The sequence below is a fragment of the Rhinolophus ferrumequinum genome, chromosome 10, assembly GCF_004115265.2.
Source record: "Rhinolophus ferrumequinum isolate MPI-CBG mRhiFer1 chromosome 10, mRhiFer1_v1.p, whole genome shotgun sequence".
Lineage (NCBI taxonomy): Eukaryota > Metazoa > Chordata > Mammalia > Chiroptera > Rhinolophidae > Rhinolophus > Rhinolophus ferrumequinum.
In genome coordinates, this window is record NC_046293.1 from 53,393,499 (window position 1) to 53,416,036 (window position 22,538).

The following is a 22,538-nucleotide window of genomic DNA, read 5'->3' on the forward strand; positions in this document are numbered from 1 at the left end:
TTCAGGCTTCACTATTTTTCCCTGCTCTCTTTACTTACCCCAGCTGCCTGTTGGACGGTGGAGCCTGTGTGATGACAGAGGTTGGAGAGGGAAGGGTTGGGTGAAGTGGATCATAGCCCAAATGGAGAGGCAGAGAGCCAGGACGTACGATGGTGGGCGTCGGGGTAGAGATCACAACAGGCTTTGGGGCAACCTCCTGGGGAGAAGAGACCAACAAATCACAAAATGCTGTAAGTGGCTACTTATAGGGAAATACGTAGCTAGTAAAATCTACTACAAATTTATTGGAAAGAGCACGAGCGTGACTCATGTCACGCCACGGTTATGGACTATATACCTCATTCACCCATTCAGTAGGAATGCTGAGTTAAGACTTTTTGCGATCTCCCTTTCAGGGATAATGGCTATATGAATGACAGTTGAAAACTCACTTGAAATCTTTGCAGAAGCACTGCAGTTATCATACAAATTCTAAGGACTGCTATAATTTTTCACAATCATTCTAAACTTGAGGCCTGAGTGTCCTCTGATCTCTAATGGGAAAAGGCAGGCCTAAGACTGGGGATAGGCAACACATTATCTCCTACATTATCTCCTTTCTTTTTTTTTTAAAGATTTTATTGGGGAAGGGGAACAGGACTTTATTGGGGAACAGTGTGTACTTCCAGGCCTTTTTCCCAAGTCAAGTTGTTGTCCTTTTAGTCTTAGTTGTGGAGGGCACAGCTCAGCTCCAGGTCCAGTTGCCGTTTTCTAGTTGCAGGGGGCACAGCCCACCATCCCTTGCGGGAGTCGAACCGGCAACCTTGTGGTTGAGAGGACGCATTCCAACCAACTGAGCCATCCAGGAGCTCAGCGGCAGCTCAGCTCAAGGTGCCGTGTTCAATCTTAATTGCAGGGGGCGCTGCCCACCATCCCTCGCTGGACTTGAGGAATTGAACTGGCAACCTTGTGGTAGAGAGCCCACTGGCCCATGTGGGAATCGAACTGGCAGCCTTCGGAGTTAGGAGCATGGAGCTCTAACCGCCTGAGCCACCGGGCCAGCTCCAGACCCCTTTCAAAAAGGGCTGTAGAAGTTTAAATAATGATCATATTGTAATAAAACAAACTGCTTTCCACTGTTAACTTGTTAGGATCTTAGATTGTCAGTGGCCACCCTGGCCCTGAAAACATCTCCAGATGGCCTTTAACATATTTCCCCGAAAATAAGACCTAGCCGGACAATCAGCTCTAATGCGTCTTTTGGAGCAAAAAGACCCATTAGAGCTGATTGTCCGGCTAGGTCTTATTTTCAGGGAAACACGGTAGGACCTGGTTGCTGATGAAAAGGAGAAAGAGGGGGGAGTGTTGTAATGTTTATGGAGGGGGTAGTCTTGGGAAGTAAAATTTGGAGAAGGGTAAAATGAGGTGTAGATGCTCTATCCAAAGTGGATATTAAAATTAATAACTACTGGCAGAGCAGCAGAGACAGGAAAGAGGCATGAGGAGGCTTCTGAGGTTCTGATAATATCTGGGTGCTGGTTACACCCACTATAGACTTTGTGAAAAGTCACTGAGCTGTATACTTACAATTTATGTACTTTTCTGTACATGTGCTGTATTTCAATAAATTTATAAGAAATACTATTTTGTAAAATTCCTTCAAAAAAATAATATTCGGAATCCTGGTAGATATTGCCTTTAAGTCAACTAGAAGATGTCCCTCTGGGAAGACCTTTTTTTCCACCTAAATTGTTTAATGTCCAGTTTATAAATTATGTGATTTTTTTCACTTATTAATTGAAGTACAACATATATAGTAAAGTGCATTAATCTAAAGGATACAAATAAATGACTTTTTCCATATGTAAAATCAAGACAGAGACCATTTCCAGCACCCGTATCCCTTCCCAATCCATACCTTTCCTCACAAGAGGTAAACATTATTCTGAGTTCTACCATCATCAAATAATTTTGCCTCTTTTTGAACCTGATGTAAACGGAATTATATAGAATGTACTTTTGTGTCTGAATTCTGTTGTTCAATATAACATATTTGAGATACATCCACATTGCTGTGTATCATTAGTTCGTTTTAAATGCCATGTAATATTCCATTTTAGAAATATACCACAATTTGTTTATTCATTTTCTTGTTGATGGACTACTTCCAGTTTTTTGATTATTATCAATACAATATATTCTCATATACTTCTTTCGGTGGACATACACACTAATTTCATTTCCACATAGACTTAGAAGTGGAATTGCTGGTTGAATAGAGAATAGGTATAATTTACATAAATCTTCTAAACAACATTTATTTAAATATAAAAAATCCTGCTGTATCACACACTATTTATGAAACTAATGAATCAAAATGTAATCTATTAATGAACATGTGGGTGACTCTCGGTAGAGAATTTTACCTTGTCCTTGAGTGGCGGGGAGCAGGGGCTGGAGGCAGGGCTGTCAGGTGGGGATGAGTCTACCTCCACTGGCTCCTCTTCTTTGATTTTGATGTCTGGTGTGGAAGGCAAAGACATGTCGAGGGGCCCGGCAGCAGCCTGTTAAAGATAGTAATGAACATACTTTAACCCCATGATGCCCTTCAGGATGAATCTGTAGCTTTCCAGTTAAAAGATGAGGGAATATACTTCTAAGAAGTTCAGTACTTATTCAGAACACCAAACCGCAAGTCAAAGAAATGTGGAGCCTAGGTTTTATGTACAACTCTGGCCAAGTCATTTTAACTATAAAATGGAGATAACACCTGCTTCATCATGGATGAATATGTACAAAGATTCTCAAAGGAAAAAAATTGTTATAACTCTTATAAAGACCCTGAAAGGGGGAAAAAAGATGTCATTTAAATCCATGCAACTATTATGCTATTATTTTTCAGGAAAGTAAAATGATTACTGAATTCAGTGCCTGCCTTTTCCCAACCAGCTCTGTTGGCCACTGGAGAGCTGTGGCCAACACTTTTTTGCCAACCAGAATGACTAGATTACCCAATTACCAATAGCACATAAAGACAAATCGGCTATTAAAGTACGGCAAACAAGATAAGAAAGATCTTTTCTAGGGAACTCGCAATGCTCGATGGTGATCTCACCCCAAAATCTGGTGCTACAGGCTAGGAATTAGGAAGATACGGTTTTGAGGTAACAAAGAAAGGAAAGGCTGATTACTTGATTAGTGAAAGAAATTAGAACTTGGTCCTAGGAGCAGGACTGGAGAAAACCAGAAAGAAAAGAGTACTTTTCCAGCAGTGGTGCGATCACCTCACAGAACTGTGGAGCCATAAATGGCTTTGCAGGAACAATAAACTATCTGAGACGAGGGCCCTGACACTGCACCATGACGGGGGGCTGGCATTGCAGTTCAGTTTCATGACAAAGTAGATCCTTTGTTCTATTCTTTTCATATCCTAGGCTTCTTGGTGAAAGAGGAGCTTGTTTCTAACTTTTCCCTTGCTACCTTAATCCCTAAAAACCTTCTTGGTAGTTGTGCAAACTGAAGATAATCTGGTGTCTACCACATTAGAGAAGGTGGCAATGGTTCCTTTTCTCCAATCTGATGGGGGTAAGCAACAGCAAAGATGTCTTCATTTCTGCCCTCATTTTCTCTACACTGCTAAAATGTCAGGCCCATTGAGCTAATTCTGGGATCCCTGAAGTCAGACGGTGGTGGGTAGGAGAGGCCTCTCCATAAATACAACCACAAGTTTAAAGTCCCCTTGGGGCACCTCCTACAAAAGCTGTGGTTCAGGAAAGTTTTGGGCTCATAAAACACTCCTGGAGATAGTCTTCCACGGAGTCTGTGCTTCCTGTCAAGGTGAGGTGAAGACCCCCCCCGTGTATACAGGAAGAAATATCGAGAGATAAAGGTCTGACCAGCTATCGTGTTTCCCCAAAAATAAGACTGGGTCTTATATTAATTTTTGCTCCAAAAGACGCATTAGGGCTTATGTTCAGGGGATGTCATCCTGAAAATCATAGGGCTTATTTTCCGGTTAGGGCTTATTTTTGGGGAAACACGGTATGAATGGCCTCCCAGAAGTGCCAACTGAGCTAAAACTGCAGTGGAAAAGACCTGAAGCTTTTAAAGGGAGGCTAATTTTCTTAAATTTACCTATAATGAGTTTGGTTCAAAATACTTCACATCCAGGTGAAAACAATTTGACTGATTTCTTTGTTTTGGGGGAGGAAGAAATGACAGGAGGGATGAGGTAGGGAAGCTGTAAAATAAAATTGTACTATATAGGTTGAAGCAACTGAGAGATAAGAGACCTGGGTCTCCAAAGAAAAAGCATGATGAGAAGACTGTGGTTAGTTCTGCCTTTCGAAAGTAGAACTACAAATATATGCCACTAAGTTGCCCTACTTTTTTACTTGGAGGGACATAACATGAAAAGAAGCTCCCTGAAAGCTAGAGCATTTGGAAAGATCTCCAGTGATAAGGAGACTTCATCTTGCATTCTTAAAATTTAAGTTGAATGGAAAAAGTCATGCACAACTCTCTTGATTTACCTGCTGTGTTCCTCTTAGAATGAAAGAACTCCTGTGGATGTTTTTTCTTACATCCTGGCTTTTCTATATTCTGATGGAATTCCATGCCTCACTGCACCATGCAATTATGGGAAGTACATGTGTTAATGTACATATTTTGAGAGATATATTGGAATGTTTCTGAATTATTATGGAACACACACCTGATTTTAAATGGTGACTAATATCCTAGGATTCTAATTCTTTTTTCCCCCCCTTTTTTCCGCCTCCCCTCCCCACTCCGGTTCAAGCCGTTGTTTCTCAGTCTACTTGTGTAGGACACAGCTCCCTGGCCCATGCTGGTGTTATGAGCCTTGTGCTCCTCCTGGCTGAGGCAGTCGGTCACTGGTTGTCAGTTGGTTGGTTGCAGCCCACGGCAGCTCACGCCAACCTCACGGCAGCCCAGCTCCAGGGAGAGCTTTTGTTCACAATTTTAGCTGTAGAGGGAGCAGCTCACGGTCCCATGTGGGAATGGAACCGGAGACCTCGGCGTTAGGAGCATGGAGCTCCAACCACCTGAGCCACCGTGCGGTCCTAGAATTCTAATTCTAAAGTAAACTTTTCTTTTTCATCAAAACCCCTTATACCATGGGAACTATTTTTCTTTGACTGCGTCTTGAACTATTTCCTCTGGTCTTCCAAACTAAAGGATTCTCTAGGGATCTGAAATATAAAGGTTAGAATCAGAACCACAGCACCTCAGGATTAGGAGGGATTCCAACATTTTAATGTTCTCTACAATGTCTATAGCAAGTGGCCTACATATAATTGAACACACTTTATGATAACTTCCACCTGCTGGTCCTACTTCTATCTCTGGGCCAGATAGAATAAATTTAACCCTTCTTTTACATGAAAGCTCTTCAAATATTTGAAGACTGAACTTTTGTTCACATTAAATCTTCTCTTTTCCAAGCAAAACTTCCTCAATTTCGCTAAATATTCTCAAAGTGACATAATTTCTTTCACCATCCTGGTTGATCTCCTTTGGAAGGCACAACGAACATACTTCTTTAAGTTTAGTGTCTTGAATATTACTAGAAAGCTACTTGAAGGTAAGAGCCACATACACTGAAACAAAGAACAGTCGAAATTCAATAAATGTTTGTTGACTGGCTGATTGAATAAAAAGAGCCCAGGTGAGAAGTGAGCTCAGAAAAGAGTGGGATTTGGGGGGGGAAAAAGTTATCTAACAAAATATGAGTACTTTGTAACCTTTTAACATCTCCAAAATAGTCAAGACAAATAACTTAAACAAACAGATTACTGAACTAATGCTCTACTGGAAGTGCAAGAAGACTGATTTTTAGTGAGGGTAGACTTGTGCTGATCCATCCTCTGGACCCCTAAAGACTTGGATGGCTGACTAGGGCTAGTGGGTACTACCAATTAAGCAAATTATCCTGGGGCACAATGAGAATAGAATAGACCTGGACATCATCAGTTTTTCATCAAAATTCCAGCCTCTTACCTTTTTTTCATCCTCATCTGTAGCTTTCTTGAATTCATGTTCAAAGGAGCTAGCTAGTTCATTGAAGAGCCCCACCTCCTCACAGTTCTTTAGGAATCTAGTTGGAGTAGGAGTTTGATCTGTAGACATGAAAAGAAAAGGAAATTCTATTTTAGTTTTGACCTGAAATTAAAACTTAGCGTACACAGAGAACATCTTTTTATTCTTCTATTTGGAGAGAGTCTCTGTTAGGGCAAATTTGCTTTTATGGAGCTCTTGTAGTGAAGGCTGGTGCTAGGCCACCAGAGGGTGTCTGTGCTGTGTTGCCTCAAGGCCAGCAGAGGGAAGACAGAACAATGTTTTGTTGTGTGACTATCCATGTAACCACCTTTCTTCCAGAGGCTGGTTTCACCTCCCTCACCCCCAAACAAAACAAAACCACCCACCCAGGAGGAGTTTGTGAAACCTCCAGAATTGAAAATCAAATACAGTTAAGCGACATTTTCTCTTTAAACTTACTCCCTGCTAGGTCTGACGTGAGCAGGTAAAAGCAGATGGACGTTAAAATCTGATGAGAAGAAACTGAGGATCAGATGGTTGAGTTTGCTTGCTAAAGCTACCAAATTAGAAATGGTGCCTTGTCTTTCAGTGGCCACTGAGGTAAGGGTCTGTTACCTTCTGAAGGCATTCCAGGCAAATCTAGGGGCTGGGGAACAAGACAGCAAGATCATGAGCTAGAAAAGGAAACTGCAAACAATAGAGCTCAGAGACCTGGGCCCAGAGCAAATTCCGGAAACCAGGATATTTGGATTTAGATTTCCTAGCCAAAATATCCTCTCAGGGGCTCCACAAATCTTTCCTCAACACAGTGCCTCTGCCATTGGGAAGAGGAAGGCTCTCAGTAACCCATGGGAACTTTTCAAGCAACTTGAATTTTAGATTTGAACTTCTCTCTTCCCATTCTCCTTTTCTACTTTTTCTCTTAGGTCACTTGAATCTTGTTCCCTGATCCGAACTCTATTGTGATGGTTTTCGCTTGACATGGTCGTCACCTCACGAATCCATCTCACACATCCCAAACCACTAGACTGAATGACAGAAACAGAACCGTTTAAATAATATTTTAAGGAGACCTGAAGTTAAAATCGCTCCTTCTAGCATGATCAATTGGGAATAGTCCAGTGGGATTTTCCATGTAAACAACATTAATTTTTTTTTTTTTTAATTTAAACAAAACCTCTTCTGAATCAGAGTGTTTGGAAAAGTTACCACTACCTCCCAAAATAGTTTTAAAAGCTTCTCTGGCAGCTTTGGTTGGCCAACGATAAAGCCACTTTCCCTCCATCCCTGGGTGAGTGGAAGTAATATCCTTTATGCTTAGAGAGAATTTCAGCAAGGGCACACAAAAATTTACAACTCAAGTGAAACAGGATGGGGCAGCTAAGGGCATGGCTATGGCAGAAGAGGGCCTTTGGATCTCTGATCTGAGGCTCAGACAAACTTCTCCCATTCCTGAACAAACAGCCAAGCAGCCTGAAAATGTGTAAGAAAATCCTTAGCCTGCTCTGATGATTCTGAAGCAATCAACAAGTGTTCACTCAATACTTTCTATGTGTTTTGGTGTTACATGCATACTTTTGTGCATAAATGTGGAGGAGGAGAAGAAACGGGAGTATAGGAATTTTGCCCAAATATAAAACATAGTTCTTGCCCTACAGAATAAGAGAATGTTTTCTATTTGAGGAAATAAAACTAATACACATAGATAGCATCATAGTACACAAAAAATAGCTGCCATGATAGTATATTAAAAAAATAGATGCATTGTGTAGTAGAAAATAAAATTGTTGTAGAAATTAAGTAAAGACAAATTAATGACAGAGTAGTTACGAGGTTTCAAGAAGTGGGAGTTGAGCTGCGCCTTAAAGAATAGCTTTAGACGGTACAAAGAGAAGATTTGGAAAATAAGAGGAATAAGAGAGGTGAAGGCAGAGACCGAGGCAGGGTAGCGGCACCATCTACAGACGAGGACAAAAAGATATGCCTAGGTCAAAAGAGAATCATGTTAGGTATATAAGTTGTATATAAAGTTGGATAGGTACCATGGGGCTAGGTTATGAAAAGCCTGAAAATCCAAGTGTAAATAGTCTTAAGTAAGAGAAAAAAGGAAGATAATGGCAGATTTTGAGCAGAGGAGAAGAATTTAAGGAAGACTAGCTTTTCAAAAGAATGCAAGATGGAGGAGGAGTGAAACAGGAATATAGGAATTTTGCCCAAATATAAGACATGGTTCTTGCTCTAGAGAATAAGAGAATGTTTTCTATTTGAGGAAATAAAACTAATATACACAGATAGCTAAAGTAATATACATAATATACATACATATAATGAGAGACTATCTAGGAGACTATGGAGAAATCCAAGCATAATGAGGATAGTGGAGGAAGAGCTGGATGGAACAGAACAGAGAAAATTTGAAGAAAGAGTAAAACAACTCAAGATTTTGAGAATACTGATATCACTGGTAAGGAGCTGAGTTAGGGGACAAAGAAATAAACTCGGTCATCAACATGAAGATTTGAATGACAGAAAGACAGCCAAGTTAAGTGCTCAATTAGGGGTTGAAATACATGTGAGACACCAGGTCTTACTTGATACAAGAATTGCCAGCCTAGATAGGAGAGGTAAAGTCATGTGCAACGAGATGAGAACTCCAGAACAGCATGCAAAGAATAACAGGAAAACACTTTCTCTCCTTGGGACCGGTCCTGTATCAATTTCTCTCATCACTCCTGGAGACCTGACATAGGCCTTTCCACTCATTTGTAATAACCTCTCCAACTTGAAAACCTTGCCTCAAATTTACCTCGTTCACAAAATGTCTCTGATTAATTCCACTTAATATTAATTCTGTTAGTATTTTTATTGTTTGTGTTATTCACTTGTACTAGACTGTAAATACTAACTTTTTTTTTCATGTATAAATGCCAACTTAATAAATTTAAATATGTGTTACCTACATATCCATTTATACCCTATCCACTTTTGACTAAGACCTCCTCCAGGCTTTCTTATGGATCATTAATGACAGTGTCCTTACTTTTATCAGGAATTACAATCTACTAGCAAAGTACCTGGTGTACACAGTAGATATTCAATAAATATTTGCTTAATTAATAAGGAATAGGAGATCAGTAAGGTCCCTTTCTTCATGTACAGAAGTATGGAGAGAAGGCTCTCTCTCTCCTTCTCTACATCTTAAGTATTAATAGTATTTTGGCCAGGAGTACTTAAATAAATTGTGCCTTACCTGAGTTATTAACCACCAACTAAATCCCCAATTGGTTAAATATTGAGGTAAGCTTGCTTGACTCAGGCTAACTCAGAACCTCTCATGGTATCAAAAGAAAAAGCCCACTTTGGTTTGTCTGTCTGTCTAGCTAAAAATGGCACAAAAAGAACTGCTACACGGTTTGAGAGAGGTTGCTGAGAATGGTCCCTTGAGATGGCATAATGTAAGCAAGACAATATCTAAAGAAACCGCTGAGAGGTTCCAGGTTACCCAAATTGGCTTAGAAAAGTCCCATTGACTAAATGTCTTGTTTGAGCTTTGGAAATGTGCCCTCAATGGTGTCTGGGTTCACAAGGGAAGCTGAATTTACGAACTGACAATCTGCCTGCTTGGGGAAAACTGACACCCCATGGAAGAGAAACAGCCAGACTAGATCGGCTTCTTTGCTTCCTTTTGTTCACCCCTTCACTGTGGGTAGGGAGAAATGTCAAAGGCGTCTTTTGTCTGTAAATCTTCCAAAGTCTTAATAAAAAGAAGGCAAGGAGGGAACAGACTGAAAAAAGCTAAGACAAAACTTCAACATACCTACCCTCAAAAACTGCAGAGCCCAAGCTTGTATTAACAGAGAATGGAGGGCACAATAGAAACTTGGGAGCTTTTAGTATTCCTTTTTCCTGATTAAATGCAGATCACAGAAGGGCTCTTAATGGGAGAAGGGGAGTATGGCTCCCAGTACATCTGTTCCCTGGTATTAATCTTAACTGTCTGGTGATATCAAGGCACGTGGCTTCTGGGGTAGCAAATACCTGCAATGATGACTGAGTCAGTTCGGGCTGGGCCAAATTTCAATGTCATCTCATGCTTGTGTTTATGAACTGCCAGGTGGTCCTCGTTTGTAAATCTCTGAAACGAAACAGAAACGGAGATGTGAAAAAAAAAAAAAAGGCAACGCAGTGCCCTTTTACAATGTCCTACCAAACATCCTGCAATAAGGTTGGTCTCTGGAAGGAGGGACTGGACCGGGAATGGAAAGGAGGAAAAACTGAAAGTGAAGAAAAATGAGTGGCGATGGATTTAAAAAGATAAAATGGGGAAGGAGAAAAAAAGGCACTAGAAAGCTGCGGGGAGAGAGGAAGAGGAAGACCACAGCAGCAACTGCTCTGTAATATTAGGTCCAAATGGGAGAAATAGACAGCTTGTTGGTGAAGTGGGGTCCATGCAGAAGGCTCCAAATGAAAAAAACATTAAGGCCAATTCATAGTGAACCAGGGGGACATAATTTTTAATAATAATAATAAAGAGAGAAGAAGGGAAAGGCTGGGTACTCATTGGTCATCACAAAAATAGGAAATTCAGAATGAAGTTCTCCATGGTGGGGCTGAACTGGACTATTTATGAGGGGGCTAACAGGAAGATAAATTATGCAGGATTAGGAGAACCATTTAACTTCCTGGCCCCCCAGTGCTACAGCAGGCGCCTGCCCAGCTATTTGGCTCTGGCTTTTAATGAGTCAGGATGGAGCTGTAGAGGACTGAGGCCCAATGGCTAGTAGTAATGGCACACACCAGCCCCATTGGCCAAATGCTGTCTCGGGCAGCCCGCCTGGGCTCCAGCAGCCATAAAGGGGCCAGTGCAATGCTGCTGGCTATAGAATGGTAGAACAAAAACGCAAGCAAAAAAATTTTTTTGTTAGGGTAGGGAGAAACCTGCAGGCAGGATAAGAGGAAAGGAAAGGGAGATTGTACAGAGATTTTATTTATTTAGGGGTTTGGATGAAAGGACAATGACAAGGTGAGGCTAGGTGTGCCTCCGTTTATGACTAATTTAAGACAGGGTTACTGGACAATAATGTATGCTCCAACCCCTTCTCTAGAGGGAGAGGTGAAGGGAACAGATGAACAGCAGTAATTCCAAAGAATGATACACTCAAAATTCGCTTTGAGGCTAGCTGCCCATGTTCCTTCATTAAAACATGCCTGAAACACAGTAACAGCTTGGATGCTGCAGTTTTTCACAGTTCCTTTACCAGCCAGGCTCTGAAATATGGTTCTATTTGTAGTTTTGTTTCTAAAAAATGACTGGTTAGCCCCTTCTTTTTACTCTCCTCATTAGATACACATTTCCCACCGAACACTACCTTTAGCCCTCTTTTCCACAGCTCGCCTTGACTGCAAACTAAATAGACCAGAGTTGGCCCTATCCCAGCTCCTATCTAGTCAAGAAAGCAACATTGAACAGTTTCAGTTCCTTTATTTTACTTGAAATAAGAGTGGCTTCCCCCAAATCTGCTCTGAGACCTATCACAACTACAGCCAGCTTAAGATCTAAAATCTTTCTAAGCTAGGCCTACACGTCTGAAGGGCAAAGGGAATTTTCAGTTAAAAGTATAAAGAACTGGTGCCAGATCGCTCAGCTGGTTAGAGCGCGGTGCTCTTAACAACAAGGTTGCCTGTTCGATCACCACATGGGCCACTGTGAGCCGTGCCCTCCACTACTAGATTGAAACTACTTGACTTGGAGCTCATGGGTCCTGGAAAAACACACACACACTCAAAGTATAAAGAACCCAGAAGCAAATGCCTTAGTGGTTTCCAATGTATCCGGGACAAAACTGAATAAAGTGTGGGGAAATTTAATCAAGAACTTAAGTGTTCTCTACTATTGGTTAATCCAAGGCATCAACTTTTTCCATCACAGATTTTTCCCTAAGAGAAAAAGGGTGGGGGTGAGGGAAAGAGGAACTAATCTGTTAACCAGGGATATGGTATCTGTAGGCTGAACAAGTTGCTGTAGTGGGTCTGGGACTGCCAAGTATTCGGTAAAGAGAAATGGGCAGAACCTAGTCTACAATGAAGGAAAAAAACACATCATTTTAGAGGAATAAGAAGAATAGTGGAGTACGCAGGGGTATAAATTGTCAAAATGCATTGGAAATGTTGTAACAATCTTTCCAAAACTACTTTTATAAATTCTTCAAGGAAATTTCATGTAGTTAGCTTAGAAATTTTTGCACAATGTTCTAGAATCTAGAAGAATGACAAAACATCCTTTTCTATTATCAGAAATCTAGTTTGCTTAAAACTGAGCTGGGAGAAAGATTTTAAACCTCCAACATGTTTTGCTCTAGTTAGGGTTGTTTAATATTTTAAAAGGTAACTCCCCTTCTGTTACAACTTTTGAGCAGAGTTCTGACTTGTTTTATTTGTCCTCTAGTTCTTGTTCCTCTTCCTTCCACACCACCCTGCTCCCCTTTGCGTTATTTATTTTTTCCAAATCAAAAATTGGGGTTTGAAGACAACTGAGGGTGGCTGAAGGGATCTTCCACCTATCAGCATCTCAGAGGATTTGATAACTGTGAACATGGATAGGAAAAAAAATTACACCTTTATTTTCATTAACTCTAACTCAAATTTAACATTCCTAATTCATAATAGAAATCACAGATATCACAATATAGCTATTAGATATCTCAAAATATCCTTTATACTCATCACTACTTTGAAATTATGGTAGTCACCAGACCTACCGTTAGAACTTGTTACTTCATACACTAGTAAAAAAGCACATACCATGTGTCCCCGAAAATAAGACCTAGCCGGACCATCAGCTCTAATGCGTCTTTTGGAGAAATAATTACTATAAGACCCGGTCTTATTGTACTATAAGACCGGGTCTTATAATATAATATAATATAATATAATATAATATAATATAATATAATATAATATAATACCGGGTCTTATAGTAATTTTTGCTCCAAAAGATGCATTAGAGCTGATGGTCTGGCTAGGTCTTATATTTCGGGGAGACAGGATATATTACATTACCAAATATTTTAAAAACTTTTTTGGTAACTGCATTTCAAAATAGTTTCCTTTGCTATTCTATGTATTTTATTAACTTAAAAACATTATTCTGAGAAGGGAGTCATAGGCTTCACCAAACTACCAGTGGAAGTCACGACACCACAAAAGTTAAGAATACCTGACTAAATCAGGTCATGTACTGCAGAGGAGGAGCCAAGCGGGCAGAATTTTAAGAAGCGAGGCCTGGTTTGGGCTCTAGTCATCTCTCCCGCTAGTTCTAACACAATTCTTGTATAGCTAGAGTAGGAGGGGGGAGAAGAAATTTACTGGAGCTTTTTATCAAAGTGAATGAATATCAATCTGGCTATTATTTCATTATTCCTTATAGTTTTTCATTTATTAAGAGTTAACTCTTAGTAATTCTCCAGATAAACCTCAAACTATATGCTTAGGAAATTATACCTTTGAAAGCAAATTCTCAATTAATATATCTAAAATTATTAAGTGATAAAAATTTTTGTTTTCAAAAATATAGATTATTCTATTGAGTTAAAATGGGTGGAGGGGCTCCCCAAAGGATTTCCTTTTTGAATTATTGCCCATTAAAAAAATCTAGCTGTCTGTTAATATCCTTAATGGGTCTTTCTTTTGTTTTGTTTTACCTATGGCTAAGGTTTTAGCAAAGAGGCACTCAGAGAACACTCACTCTGGTTATAGGGCAAATAATGATAATTTTAAATAAATGTGTAGATATAAACCATCTCCAGGAGACAGAGGTCTGATATCATTCAAAATGGGGGCTGAAGAATTTAGTCATACTGGATCAGGAAGGCCGTTTATATACCTTGGAGAGGATTTGCATGGTAACACAGGTTTAGAGTCTTATTTGCTCAAGTAAAGGAATCATGACAGTGTAAATGGGGGAGGGAAAGTATTAGTGCTAATTTGCACCCTAGTTAGAGACCACAATAATTTAGATCTGCCCTATCCATTATGGTAGCCACTTGTCACAAGTGGCTATTGAGTACTTGAAATGTGGCTAGTCCAAATTAAGATGTACTGTAAGTCAAAATACACACTGGATTTCGATGACTTCATACAAAAAAAAAAAGAGATGTAAAATATCTCATTAATTGTATGTTGATTACGTATTGAAATGAGAATGGTTTGGATATATTGGGTTAAATAAAATATTAAAATTAACCTCAATTGTTTACTTTTACTTTTTAATGTGGCTTCTAGAAAATGTGAAATTACATATGTGGCTTGCATTTGTGGTTTGCATTATATTTCTTTTGAACAGCTGTGATCTAGATAATATACCCAAAGATCTAATAGGAATTTTAATCATGTGCCAATCTGGAATCTTTCCCCCAAACCCATTTTCTCTAAATGCAGTTTACACTATACGGCAATGGCTCTCAACCAGGGGCAACTCCACCCCCCAGGGGACATTTGGCAATGTTTGGGGACATTTTTGCATGTTGCAAGTGGAGGGATGCTACTGACCTCTAGAGGGTATAGGCTTGGGATGCTGATAAATATCCCGTAAGGCACAGGACAGCTCCCCAAATCAAAGAATTATCTGACTCAAATGTCAATTGTGTCTCTGTTGAGAAACCTTGCTACAGGGGTAACTGGGAAAGAGAGAAAGAAACAAGAAAAAAAGGCTGTTTTTAAATTCTCCTTGCCAGACTGCCAACACATGTTTTTGGATTTGAAAGTTGGAAGGAAAAATCCAGGCAAAAAACTCCCAACCTTACTTTATAAAATGGCTGATGTACTACAGATCTGCAAATATTTAGGGAAATTAGGAAGATGGAGACAGAAGGCACTGTAATTGGGAGAACTGATTAAATGGAATTTTCATGCATTGCCTTGTTAGTAACAATGAGATAATACAGAACAAGTAAATCAAAACAATTTTGGTTACATCTGATTTTCACTCCCCAATAGAGAAAAGAATAGTGTGAAAGGAGATTTTCTTAGTTTAAGAAATGTTAAGAAGTAGAAAATGGAATATCAGGACTATCAGGAAGTCAACCTGAAAACTGATATTAGCTGCAGAATGGGCAGGGGAAGGAGTTTCTTATGAAAAATTTTCCATTGGAGATCTCTGGTTAAAACGCTTTCCATTTCCAGGAAGTTTCCTTTATACCCACCCTCTGTGATAGGAGAATCTGGACTCCTACCTGCTAGCAAACTGGCTAAATGACCACAGCTAAATAAATAGTTAGGAATGGCTTGCGGAACAAAGATGGTGGGAACTGTAAATCATGAATACATCTCAATGAATGAAATCTTAAGATTTTTTAATCGTTAAAAATTAATGTGTAACATACACAAAACACACAAATCTTTTTTTCCACAAATCTTAAGTGTACAGCTCAATACATTTTTATATAAGTATATGCCTGAGTAATCACAACCCACATCAAGACGAGTGGGGGGATGGGCAACAAAGGTGAAGGTGATTAAGAGGTACAAATTTCCAGTTATAAAATAAACAAGTCATGGGGATCTAATGTACAGCATAGGGAATACAGTTGTAATAACTTTGTATGGTGACAGAAGGTTACTAAAATTGTCATGGTGATCACTTTGTAAGGTATATATAGATATCACATCAGTATGTTCTATATCTGAAATTAGTATAATACTGTATGCCAACCATACTTTAATAATCAATTTTTTCATATCCTCAGATTTGTACTAGGAATCACAGTACTTTTCATTGTATTTGAGAAACCCAAGGTTTTATAAATATGAAAAATAAGTGAATAAAATAATTATTGGCCTCTTCAAGGAAAAAAAAAGATATGAAACATTTCAGACACCCTAGAAGGCTCCCTCAAACACTTTTCTTAAGCTTTTAAATTAAATAATTATTTGAAACAATATAGTACCTGGCATACAGCAAGTACTTAGCTAGTCTTCCTCTTTCCCTTTTTTAATATCAAAGTCGGCAGGTATTGTAGTAAAAATTTGTTTTTCTTTGCAAAATAATTCTAAACAAGTTAATGTTTAGGGAGAGTTCTTTTTCTAATCCCGTTAATACTAGTCTCCCAGAAGCTTTTTTAAATAGCAGCACTAAAGAGAACTAAAGAGAAGGCTCAGGGCAAATGAGAGCTCAGGTCAAACTAAACATAAATTTTTGTCTGTTGACTCTAAGCCAGGCACAAGCATATGGGCATTAGAAATGTTAACAGTTTCAAGCTAAATCCTTAGTAAAGTATTGTGACCAGTGAAATTTCTGTGCAATATGCACTCAACCCCTAGCCAAATTCATTCCTGAAATGTTATTTTTGGCCACACAGCTCCAGTTTCCATGTGGATTTGCCTCACATTTAAAAATGCTCTTATATCCTGACCTATGATTAATTCACGTCCCTTTCCTTGTTGTAGAAGAGTAGACTGGGGGAAGGAGACAAATCAGGACTCCAGTTATTGAGAAAGGAGGTCTGAAGGCCTACGCTATCAGGGAACAATACAAGGAATTGAGTTTGTTTGTGATCATCTGAAAAGTCATTTATGCGGAAACCTAACTATCCCCTTCTCCAAAGTTTCTGGGTTTGGCAGGGCTTCATGGACAGAATAGCTTTTTTTTTTTTATTACAGTACCAAGTACTTTGGGCATATTTTGATGAAAAAGCCAGAGAAAACCCGAGAAACTATGGGGAGCAAGCTCTAGCATATAGTGATATTGGTGCTGAGCAGGATGGAAAGAATAACTGACCTTTTCTTGAACACTATTTAATCACTTCAATTGATCACATATTCTGAAAGAAACGGGAGGTCTGCAACAGTCTTGATAAGGCTTCTTTCTCACCCTCACTGCAAAGCTTCTATTCCCAATGCGAGGTATGGTGTCATTTATGCTTAGGAAAGTAGGGAAGGGCAGAAGGGAAGGGACTACATACATACAACCTCAAAGCCAATGTAACTTTCATCTGTACCTTAGTCAGTCCTCGGCTCCTGCTCTCTACTTCAAGACGCTGCTGTTTACTAAGTGAGTCACACATCCTGCTTTGAATGCTTCATGGCTCTTGAATGAATCATTTCAAAGTACGGAATTGTTCAACAAATAAATACAACCACAGGAGCCGCAGCTCATAGGCTGCATGTGTGAGCAAGGTAATTTATAGAGGCAAAATAAGAACAGGAAACTTCTTCCCAAAATACCCTAGAGAAAATGTTGTCAGGGGAATGGAGGACAAACTAAAGGGAGCAGGGAAACCCACCAAACTGTACCCAAGGTCAATTCCTTTGTCTATAGGTTATCTGTTTTGGGAAGGCTGTTGGAGTGTCTTAAAGAGAAGACTCTGGCAGCTGACTAAATTAGTCCATTGTAAAAAGAAGGAATTTTGAAAGCAGACATTATCTGAGAGTTGGTCTAAAGGCGAAGTCATCTGGTAGGATGGAAGCTCCTCAAGAGCAAGTATCCTCAACTGTTTGTTTGTGGAAGTATCCCAAGTACCTAGAACACTACCTGCACATAGTAGGTGCTTAACAAATATTTGCTGAATACATTCCAATTAGTTTATCTCACTAAAGTTCTACAAACTATCCCCAACTTACAAAACTCTTGCCCATGTATACAATGGTGGGAGAATTTTCATCATTCATATCCCAAAGGAGAGTGGATTTTTTAAATACCAGCTCTTTCCTATGGAACTAGAGGCTGGGCCCAGTCAGGACCAAGAATACTCTAAACGCAGGAGCTAAGAATAAGAGACAAATAGACCTTCAAAACTTAAGACAACAGGAAAAGGTCAAAATGGCAGCACAGTATTTAAGTCACTGGGAAGAGTTTGACTCTGTGGGGAGGGGGTTGAAATCATTCCCAAAGACGTTAAAAGAACGTAAAATGCATAGTTTCCTGGTCCTCTTATATTTTTGTGACTTTATTTTCTCCTATTTCTCCACTAACAGTTTCTATCCAGGTAAGCCTCTCTAGTGATCTGCAAAGTCTACTTGTTTTCAATTTTGTGCCTCCACACAATCCCCTTATTCTCAGACGTGTCTTCCCTTCTCCCTTCAGTTCATTCAAATCCTACCATTTTTCCAAGGCCCAGGTGAAATCCAATAGTTTTTTGAAAGCTCTCTAATGACTCTAATCTTTAGTAGTCTATCCTTCCTGAACTTGTATGGTACTTGAAAGATTTGCACCACATTATTTAGAGTTTTAGTCTGTATGGTCTCATAGTTTTATCCTTTAAAGTAGACTGTAAATCACTAGAGAGTTAAAAATGTAACCTACACTTATTCTTTATTCCCCCCACCTTCCCCATCTTGAGACTTGGCACAGTGGTGAGCACACAGTAGGTGCTCAATAAATTCCTATTTCAGTGATTGGGTGAAGTTTTGTATAGTGGTATGAGAATAACTATTAAAAAACATTCACACCTTTGGATTCTAAGACCATAATAGGGCACACTTTCTGAATGATCTGATGCCTTTCCAGCTCCATTTCCAAAGTATATTTCATTATGCAAATAAGTGAGAATTAGTGTTTCCTCCCCCATTTTATTACACAGAGGCACCTACGACAATTTCAGTATGCTGGAGTTATACTGCTGTTGTATGAAAGGATAATGGTGCCATGTCTTGTGGGTCAATTTACTTTCTTCGGGTATCTGATTTCATCAATGAACTTTATTTTATTACCAACTAAAATGTTCCATGCAAAAAATGTCAATTCATAAACAGCAACCTTTTCTTTCTTCACTCCCCAAACCACCAGCTGCCATTTTAACCACATCCTTTTAAGCATTTTCTTTTAGGATCCCAATTACTTGAATTTTATAGGGCAGAATATCAGCATCCCACAGGAGTCAAGCTGTGTCAAGAACCTGATTCCTCCTTTTATAAAGGTTACCCTATAGTATTTGATAAGAGGAAAAGGTATATTACAATCAAGTCAACATACCAGAGGGGTGTGTGGAAAAAGAATATTAAAACCATAGTCAACACTGAATTGATGGATCTTCATCATGATCTGGAACAAATATCAATGCACTCATTATTTTACATAATTTAGGCCAATGATACAACTATTCCTCTAAGCAGCAGAAGTTTTAAACAGTCACATATGATCACTCATTTTTATTTTGGTTCTTTGTTTCCCCCCTCCTGTTTTTTTGACAAATATGAAAAATCACGAGCCCCGTGGGTGATGTCTTATGCCAAGTAAGTTGCAGGTGCCCAATAAATCACAGCAAAAAGGAAACTGAGCTCCAAAGGTGATATAGGCCAACTCCCAAGTGAGTGGGTAGTATAGGAAAGAAGGTGGAAAATATAATTTCTTATCAGTTTAAGTTGGGAAAGGTTAGGTATTGTGTTTTTAAATCTTGCTTACTATTTGATGGGATTTAGAAATATAATCATATTTCAGGTTTCAATGTTAAGTAGCCAAAGTCCTGGTCACCTCAACTTCTTCCATGGGATTCTCTAGTATCATAATAAAATAGTAAGCATAATTTTTTCTCTGTCATTTCTCTATTTTTTTATTGTGGTAAAATACACATAACAGAATTTGGCATCATAACCATTTTTAAGTGTACAGGTCAGTAGTATTAAATACATTTACACTGTGGAGCAACCATGACCACCATCCCTACCCATAACTCTTTTCATTTTGTAGAACTAAAACTCTGTAGCCATTAAACAGTAATTCCCTATACTCCCCTCCTCACCACCCCTGGCAACCACTATCATATTTTCTATCTTAATGATTCTAACTACTCTAAGTACCTCATATAAATGAAATCATACAGTATTTGTCTTTTGTGACTTATTTCACTTAGCATGTCTTCAAGGGTCATCCATTTTGTAGCATACTACAAAATTTCAAAACTTTTTAAGGATGAACCATGTCCCACTGTATGTGTATACTACCCTTTGTTTATCCATTCAACAGTCAACGGACACCTTGGTTGCTTCCATGTTTTAAGTATTGTGAATAATGCTGTTATGAATATGGGTATACAAATATTTCTTCGAGACCATGCTTTCAATTATTTTGGGAATATACCCAGAAGAGGAACTGCTGGATCATATGATAATTCTATTCTTAATTTTTTGAGGAACTCCTATAGTGTTTTCCACATCTTCAATAACGCTTGTTCTTTCCTTTTCCCCTCCCTCCTTCCCTCCCTCCATTCCTACCTTCCTTTCTCTTTCTTCCTCTCTCCCTCTCTCTCTTTCTTTTGATAGTGGCCATCCTAATGGGTGTAAAGTGGTATCTCATTGTAGTTTTGATTTGTGTTTCCCTGATGATTAGTGATGTTGAGCATCTTTTCATGTGCTCATTGGCCATTTGTATATCTTCTTTGGAGAAAAATGTCTACTTTGCCCATTTTTCAATCAGGTTTTTTGTTGTTGTTGCTGAGTTTTAGAAGTTCTCTATATATTCTGGATATGAGTCCCTTGTCAGATACATGATTTGCAAATATTTTCTCCTATTCTGTGGGTTACCTTTTTACTCTGTGGAGATCGAACCGACAACCTTGTTGTTAAGAGCACCCTGCTCTAATCTAAACTGAGCTAACCGGTTGACCCTGTACTAAGTTTTGAAATCAGGTAGTGAATCCTCCAGTTTTGTTCTTTTTCAAGATTGTTTTGGCTATTTGGGGTCCCTTGAGATTCCTTATGAATTTTAGGATGGATTTTTCTATTAGTGCAAAAAATGTCATTGGGATTTTGATAGGGATTCAATTAATCTGTAGTATTGATATTTAAGTCTTCCAATCCATAAACATGAATGTGTCATTTATGTCTTTTTAAATTTCTTTCAGCAATGTTTTCATTGTACAAATCTTTTACCTCCTATGTTAATTCCTAAGTATTTTATTCTTTTTGATACTATTGTAAGTGGAATTGTTTTTTAATTTCATTTTCAGATTGTTCATTGTTCATGTGTAGAAATACAACTGATTTTTTGTGTGTGTGTGTTGACTTTATCCTGCTACTTTGCTTAATTCACCTTTAGAGTTTTCTACATATAAGTTCATATCATCTGTGAACAGAGATAATTTTAGCTCTCCTTTTTCAAATTGGATGCCTTTTATTTCTTTTTCTTGCCTAATCACTCTGACGAGAACTTCCAGGACTATGCTGAATATGAATGGTGAAAGCAGGCATTCTTGCCTTGTTCCTGATCTTAGAATAAAAGCTTTCAGTCTTTCATCTTTGAGGATGATGTATGCTACAGGTTTGTCATATAAGGCTTTTATAATGTTGAGGTAGTTTCCTTCTATTCCTATTTTGTTGAGTGTTTTTATCATGAAAGGGTATTGAATTTTGTCAAATGCTTTTTCTGCATCAATTGAGGTAATCATGTGTTTTTTCCTTCATTTTGATGATGTGGTGTATCACATCGATCAATTTTCATATGTTGAACCATCCTTGCATTTCAGGAATAAATACCACTTGGTCATGGTGTGTAATTTTTTTAATATGCTGCTAAATTCTGTTTGCTAGTAATATGCTACTTTTTTGAGGATTCTTCTATCAGTGTTCATAAGGGATATTGGTCTGTCGTTTTCTTGTAGTGTCTTTATCTGGCTTTGGCCTCATATTGAGTTAGGAAGTGTTCCATTTCAATTTTTTGGGGGAAAGTTTGAAAAGGTTTGAGAAGGATTGGTATTAATTATTTAAATGTGTGGTAGAATTCATCAATGAAGCCATCAGGTCCAGGTGTTTTCTTTGTTGGGAGATTTTTGATTACTGATTCAATCTTCTTAGTTATAGGTGTATTCAGATTTTCTATTTCTTCATGATTTAGTCTTGGTAGGTTTTATGTTTCCAGGAATTTGTCCATTTCATCTATGTTATCCAATTTGTTGGTGTACAATTGTTCGTAGTAGTCTCTTATGATCCTTTTTATTTCAGTAGTAATCAGTAGTAATGTCTCCACTTTAATTTCTGATTTTAGTAATTAGTCTTCTCTTTTTTTTCTTTAGTCCATCTAGCTAAAAGTTTTGTCAATTTTGTTGATCTTTTCAAAAACCAACTTTTAGTTTCATTGAGTTTATTTTGTTTTTAGTCTCTGTTTAATTTATTTCTGCTCTAACCTTTATTTCTTCCTTCTTCTAGCTTAGGGTTTAGTTTCTTCTTTTTCTAGTTCCTTACATTGGAAAGTTAGGTTGTTCATTTGAGGGTTTCTTTTTTAATGTAAGCACTTATAGCTATAAATTTCTCCCTTAGCACTTAGCACTGCTTTCACTGCATCCCACAGGTTTTGGTATGTTGTATTTCTGTTTTCATTAATAAGTATTTTCTAATTTCCCTTGTGATTTCTTCTTTGATCCATTGGTTGTTTAAGAGTGTATTGTTTAATTTTCACATTGTGTGAATTCTTCAATTTTACTTCTGTTGATTTCTAATTTCATCCCACTGTGGTCAGAGAAGACACTTTGTATCACATATCTTTTAAAACCTATTAAGACTTAATTTGTAGC

General features: G+C 38.4%; 1 protein-coding gene across 4 annotated transcripts in view; it reads right to left on the bottom strand.

Moving 5' to 3' along the window:
- The window catches only part of ATF7 (activating transcription factor 7), a 79,536-nt gene that overhangs the window by 16,826 nt on the left and 40,172 nt on the right, over positions 1–22,538 (bottom strand). For 3 of the 4 annotated variants that reach the window (XR_004424094.1, XM_033116423.1, XM_033116422.1), the window contains exons 3-6: positions 10,078–10,174; positions 6,001–6,119; positions 2,406–2,543; positions 39–196 (exon numbers count right to left, since the gene is read on the bottom strand). Coding sequence is in view for 3 of the 4 variants with exons in the window: in XM_033116423.1 (XP_032972314.1) it covers positions 39–196; positions 2,406–2,543; positions 6,001–6,119; positions 10,078–10,174 (512 nt within the window). In the remaining variant the exon portion in view is untranslated. The remainder of the gene's footprint in view (positions 1–38; positions 197–2,405; positions 2,544–6,000; positions 6,120–10,077; positions 10,175–22,538) is intronic. The other variant, XM_033116424.1, reaches the window with a different exon arrangement.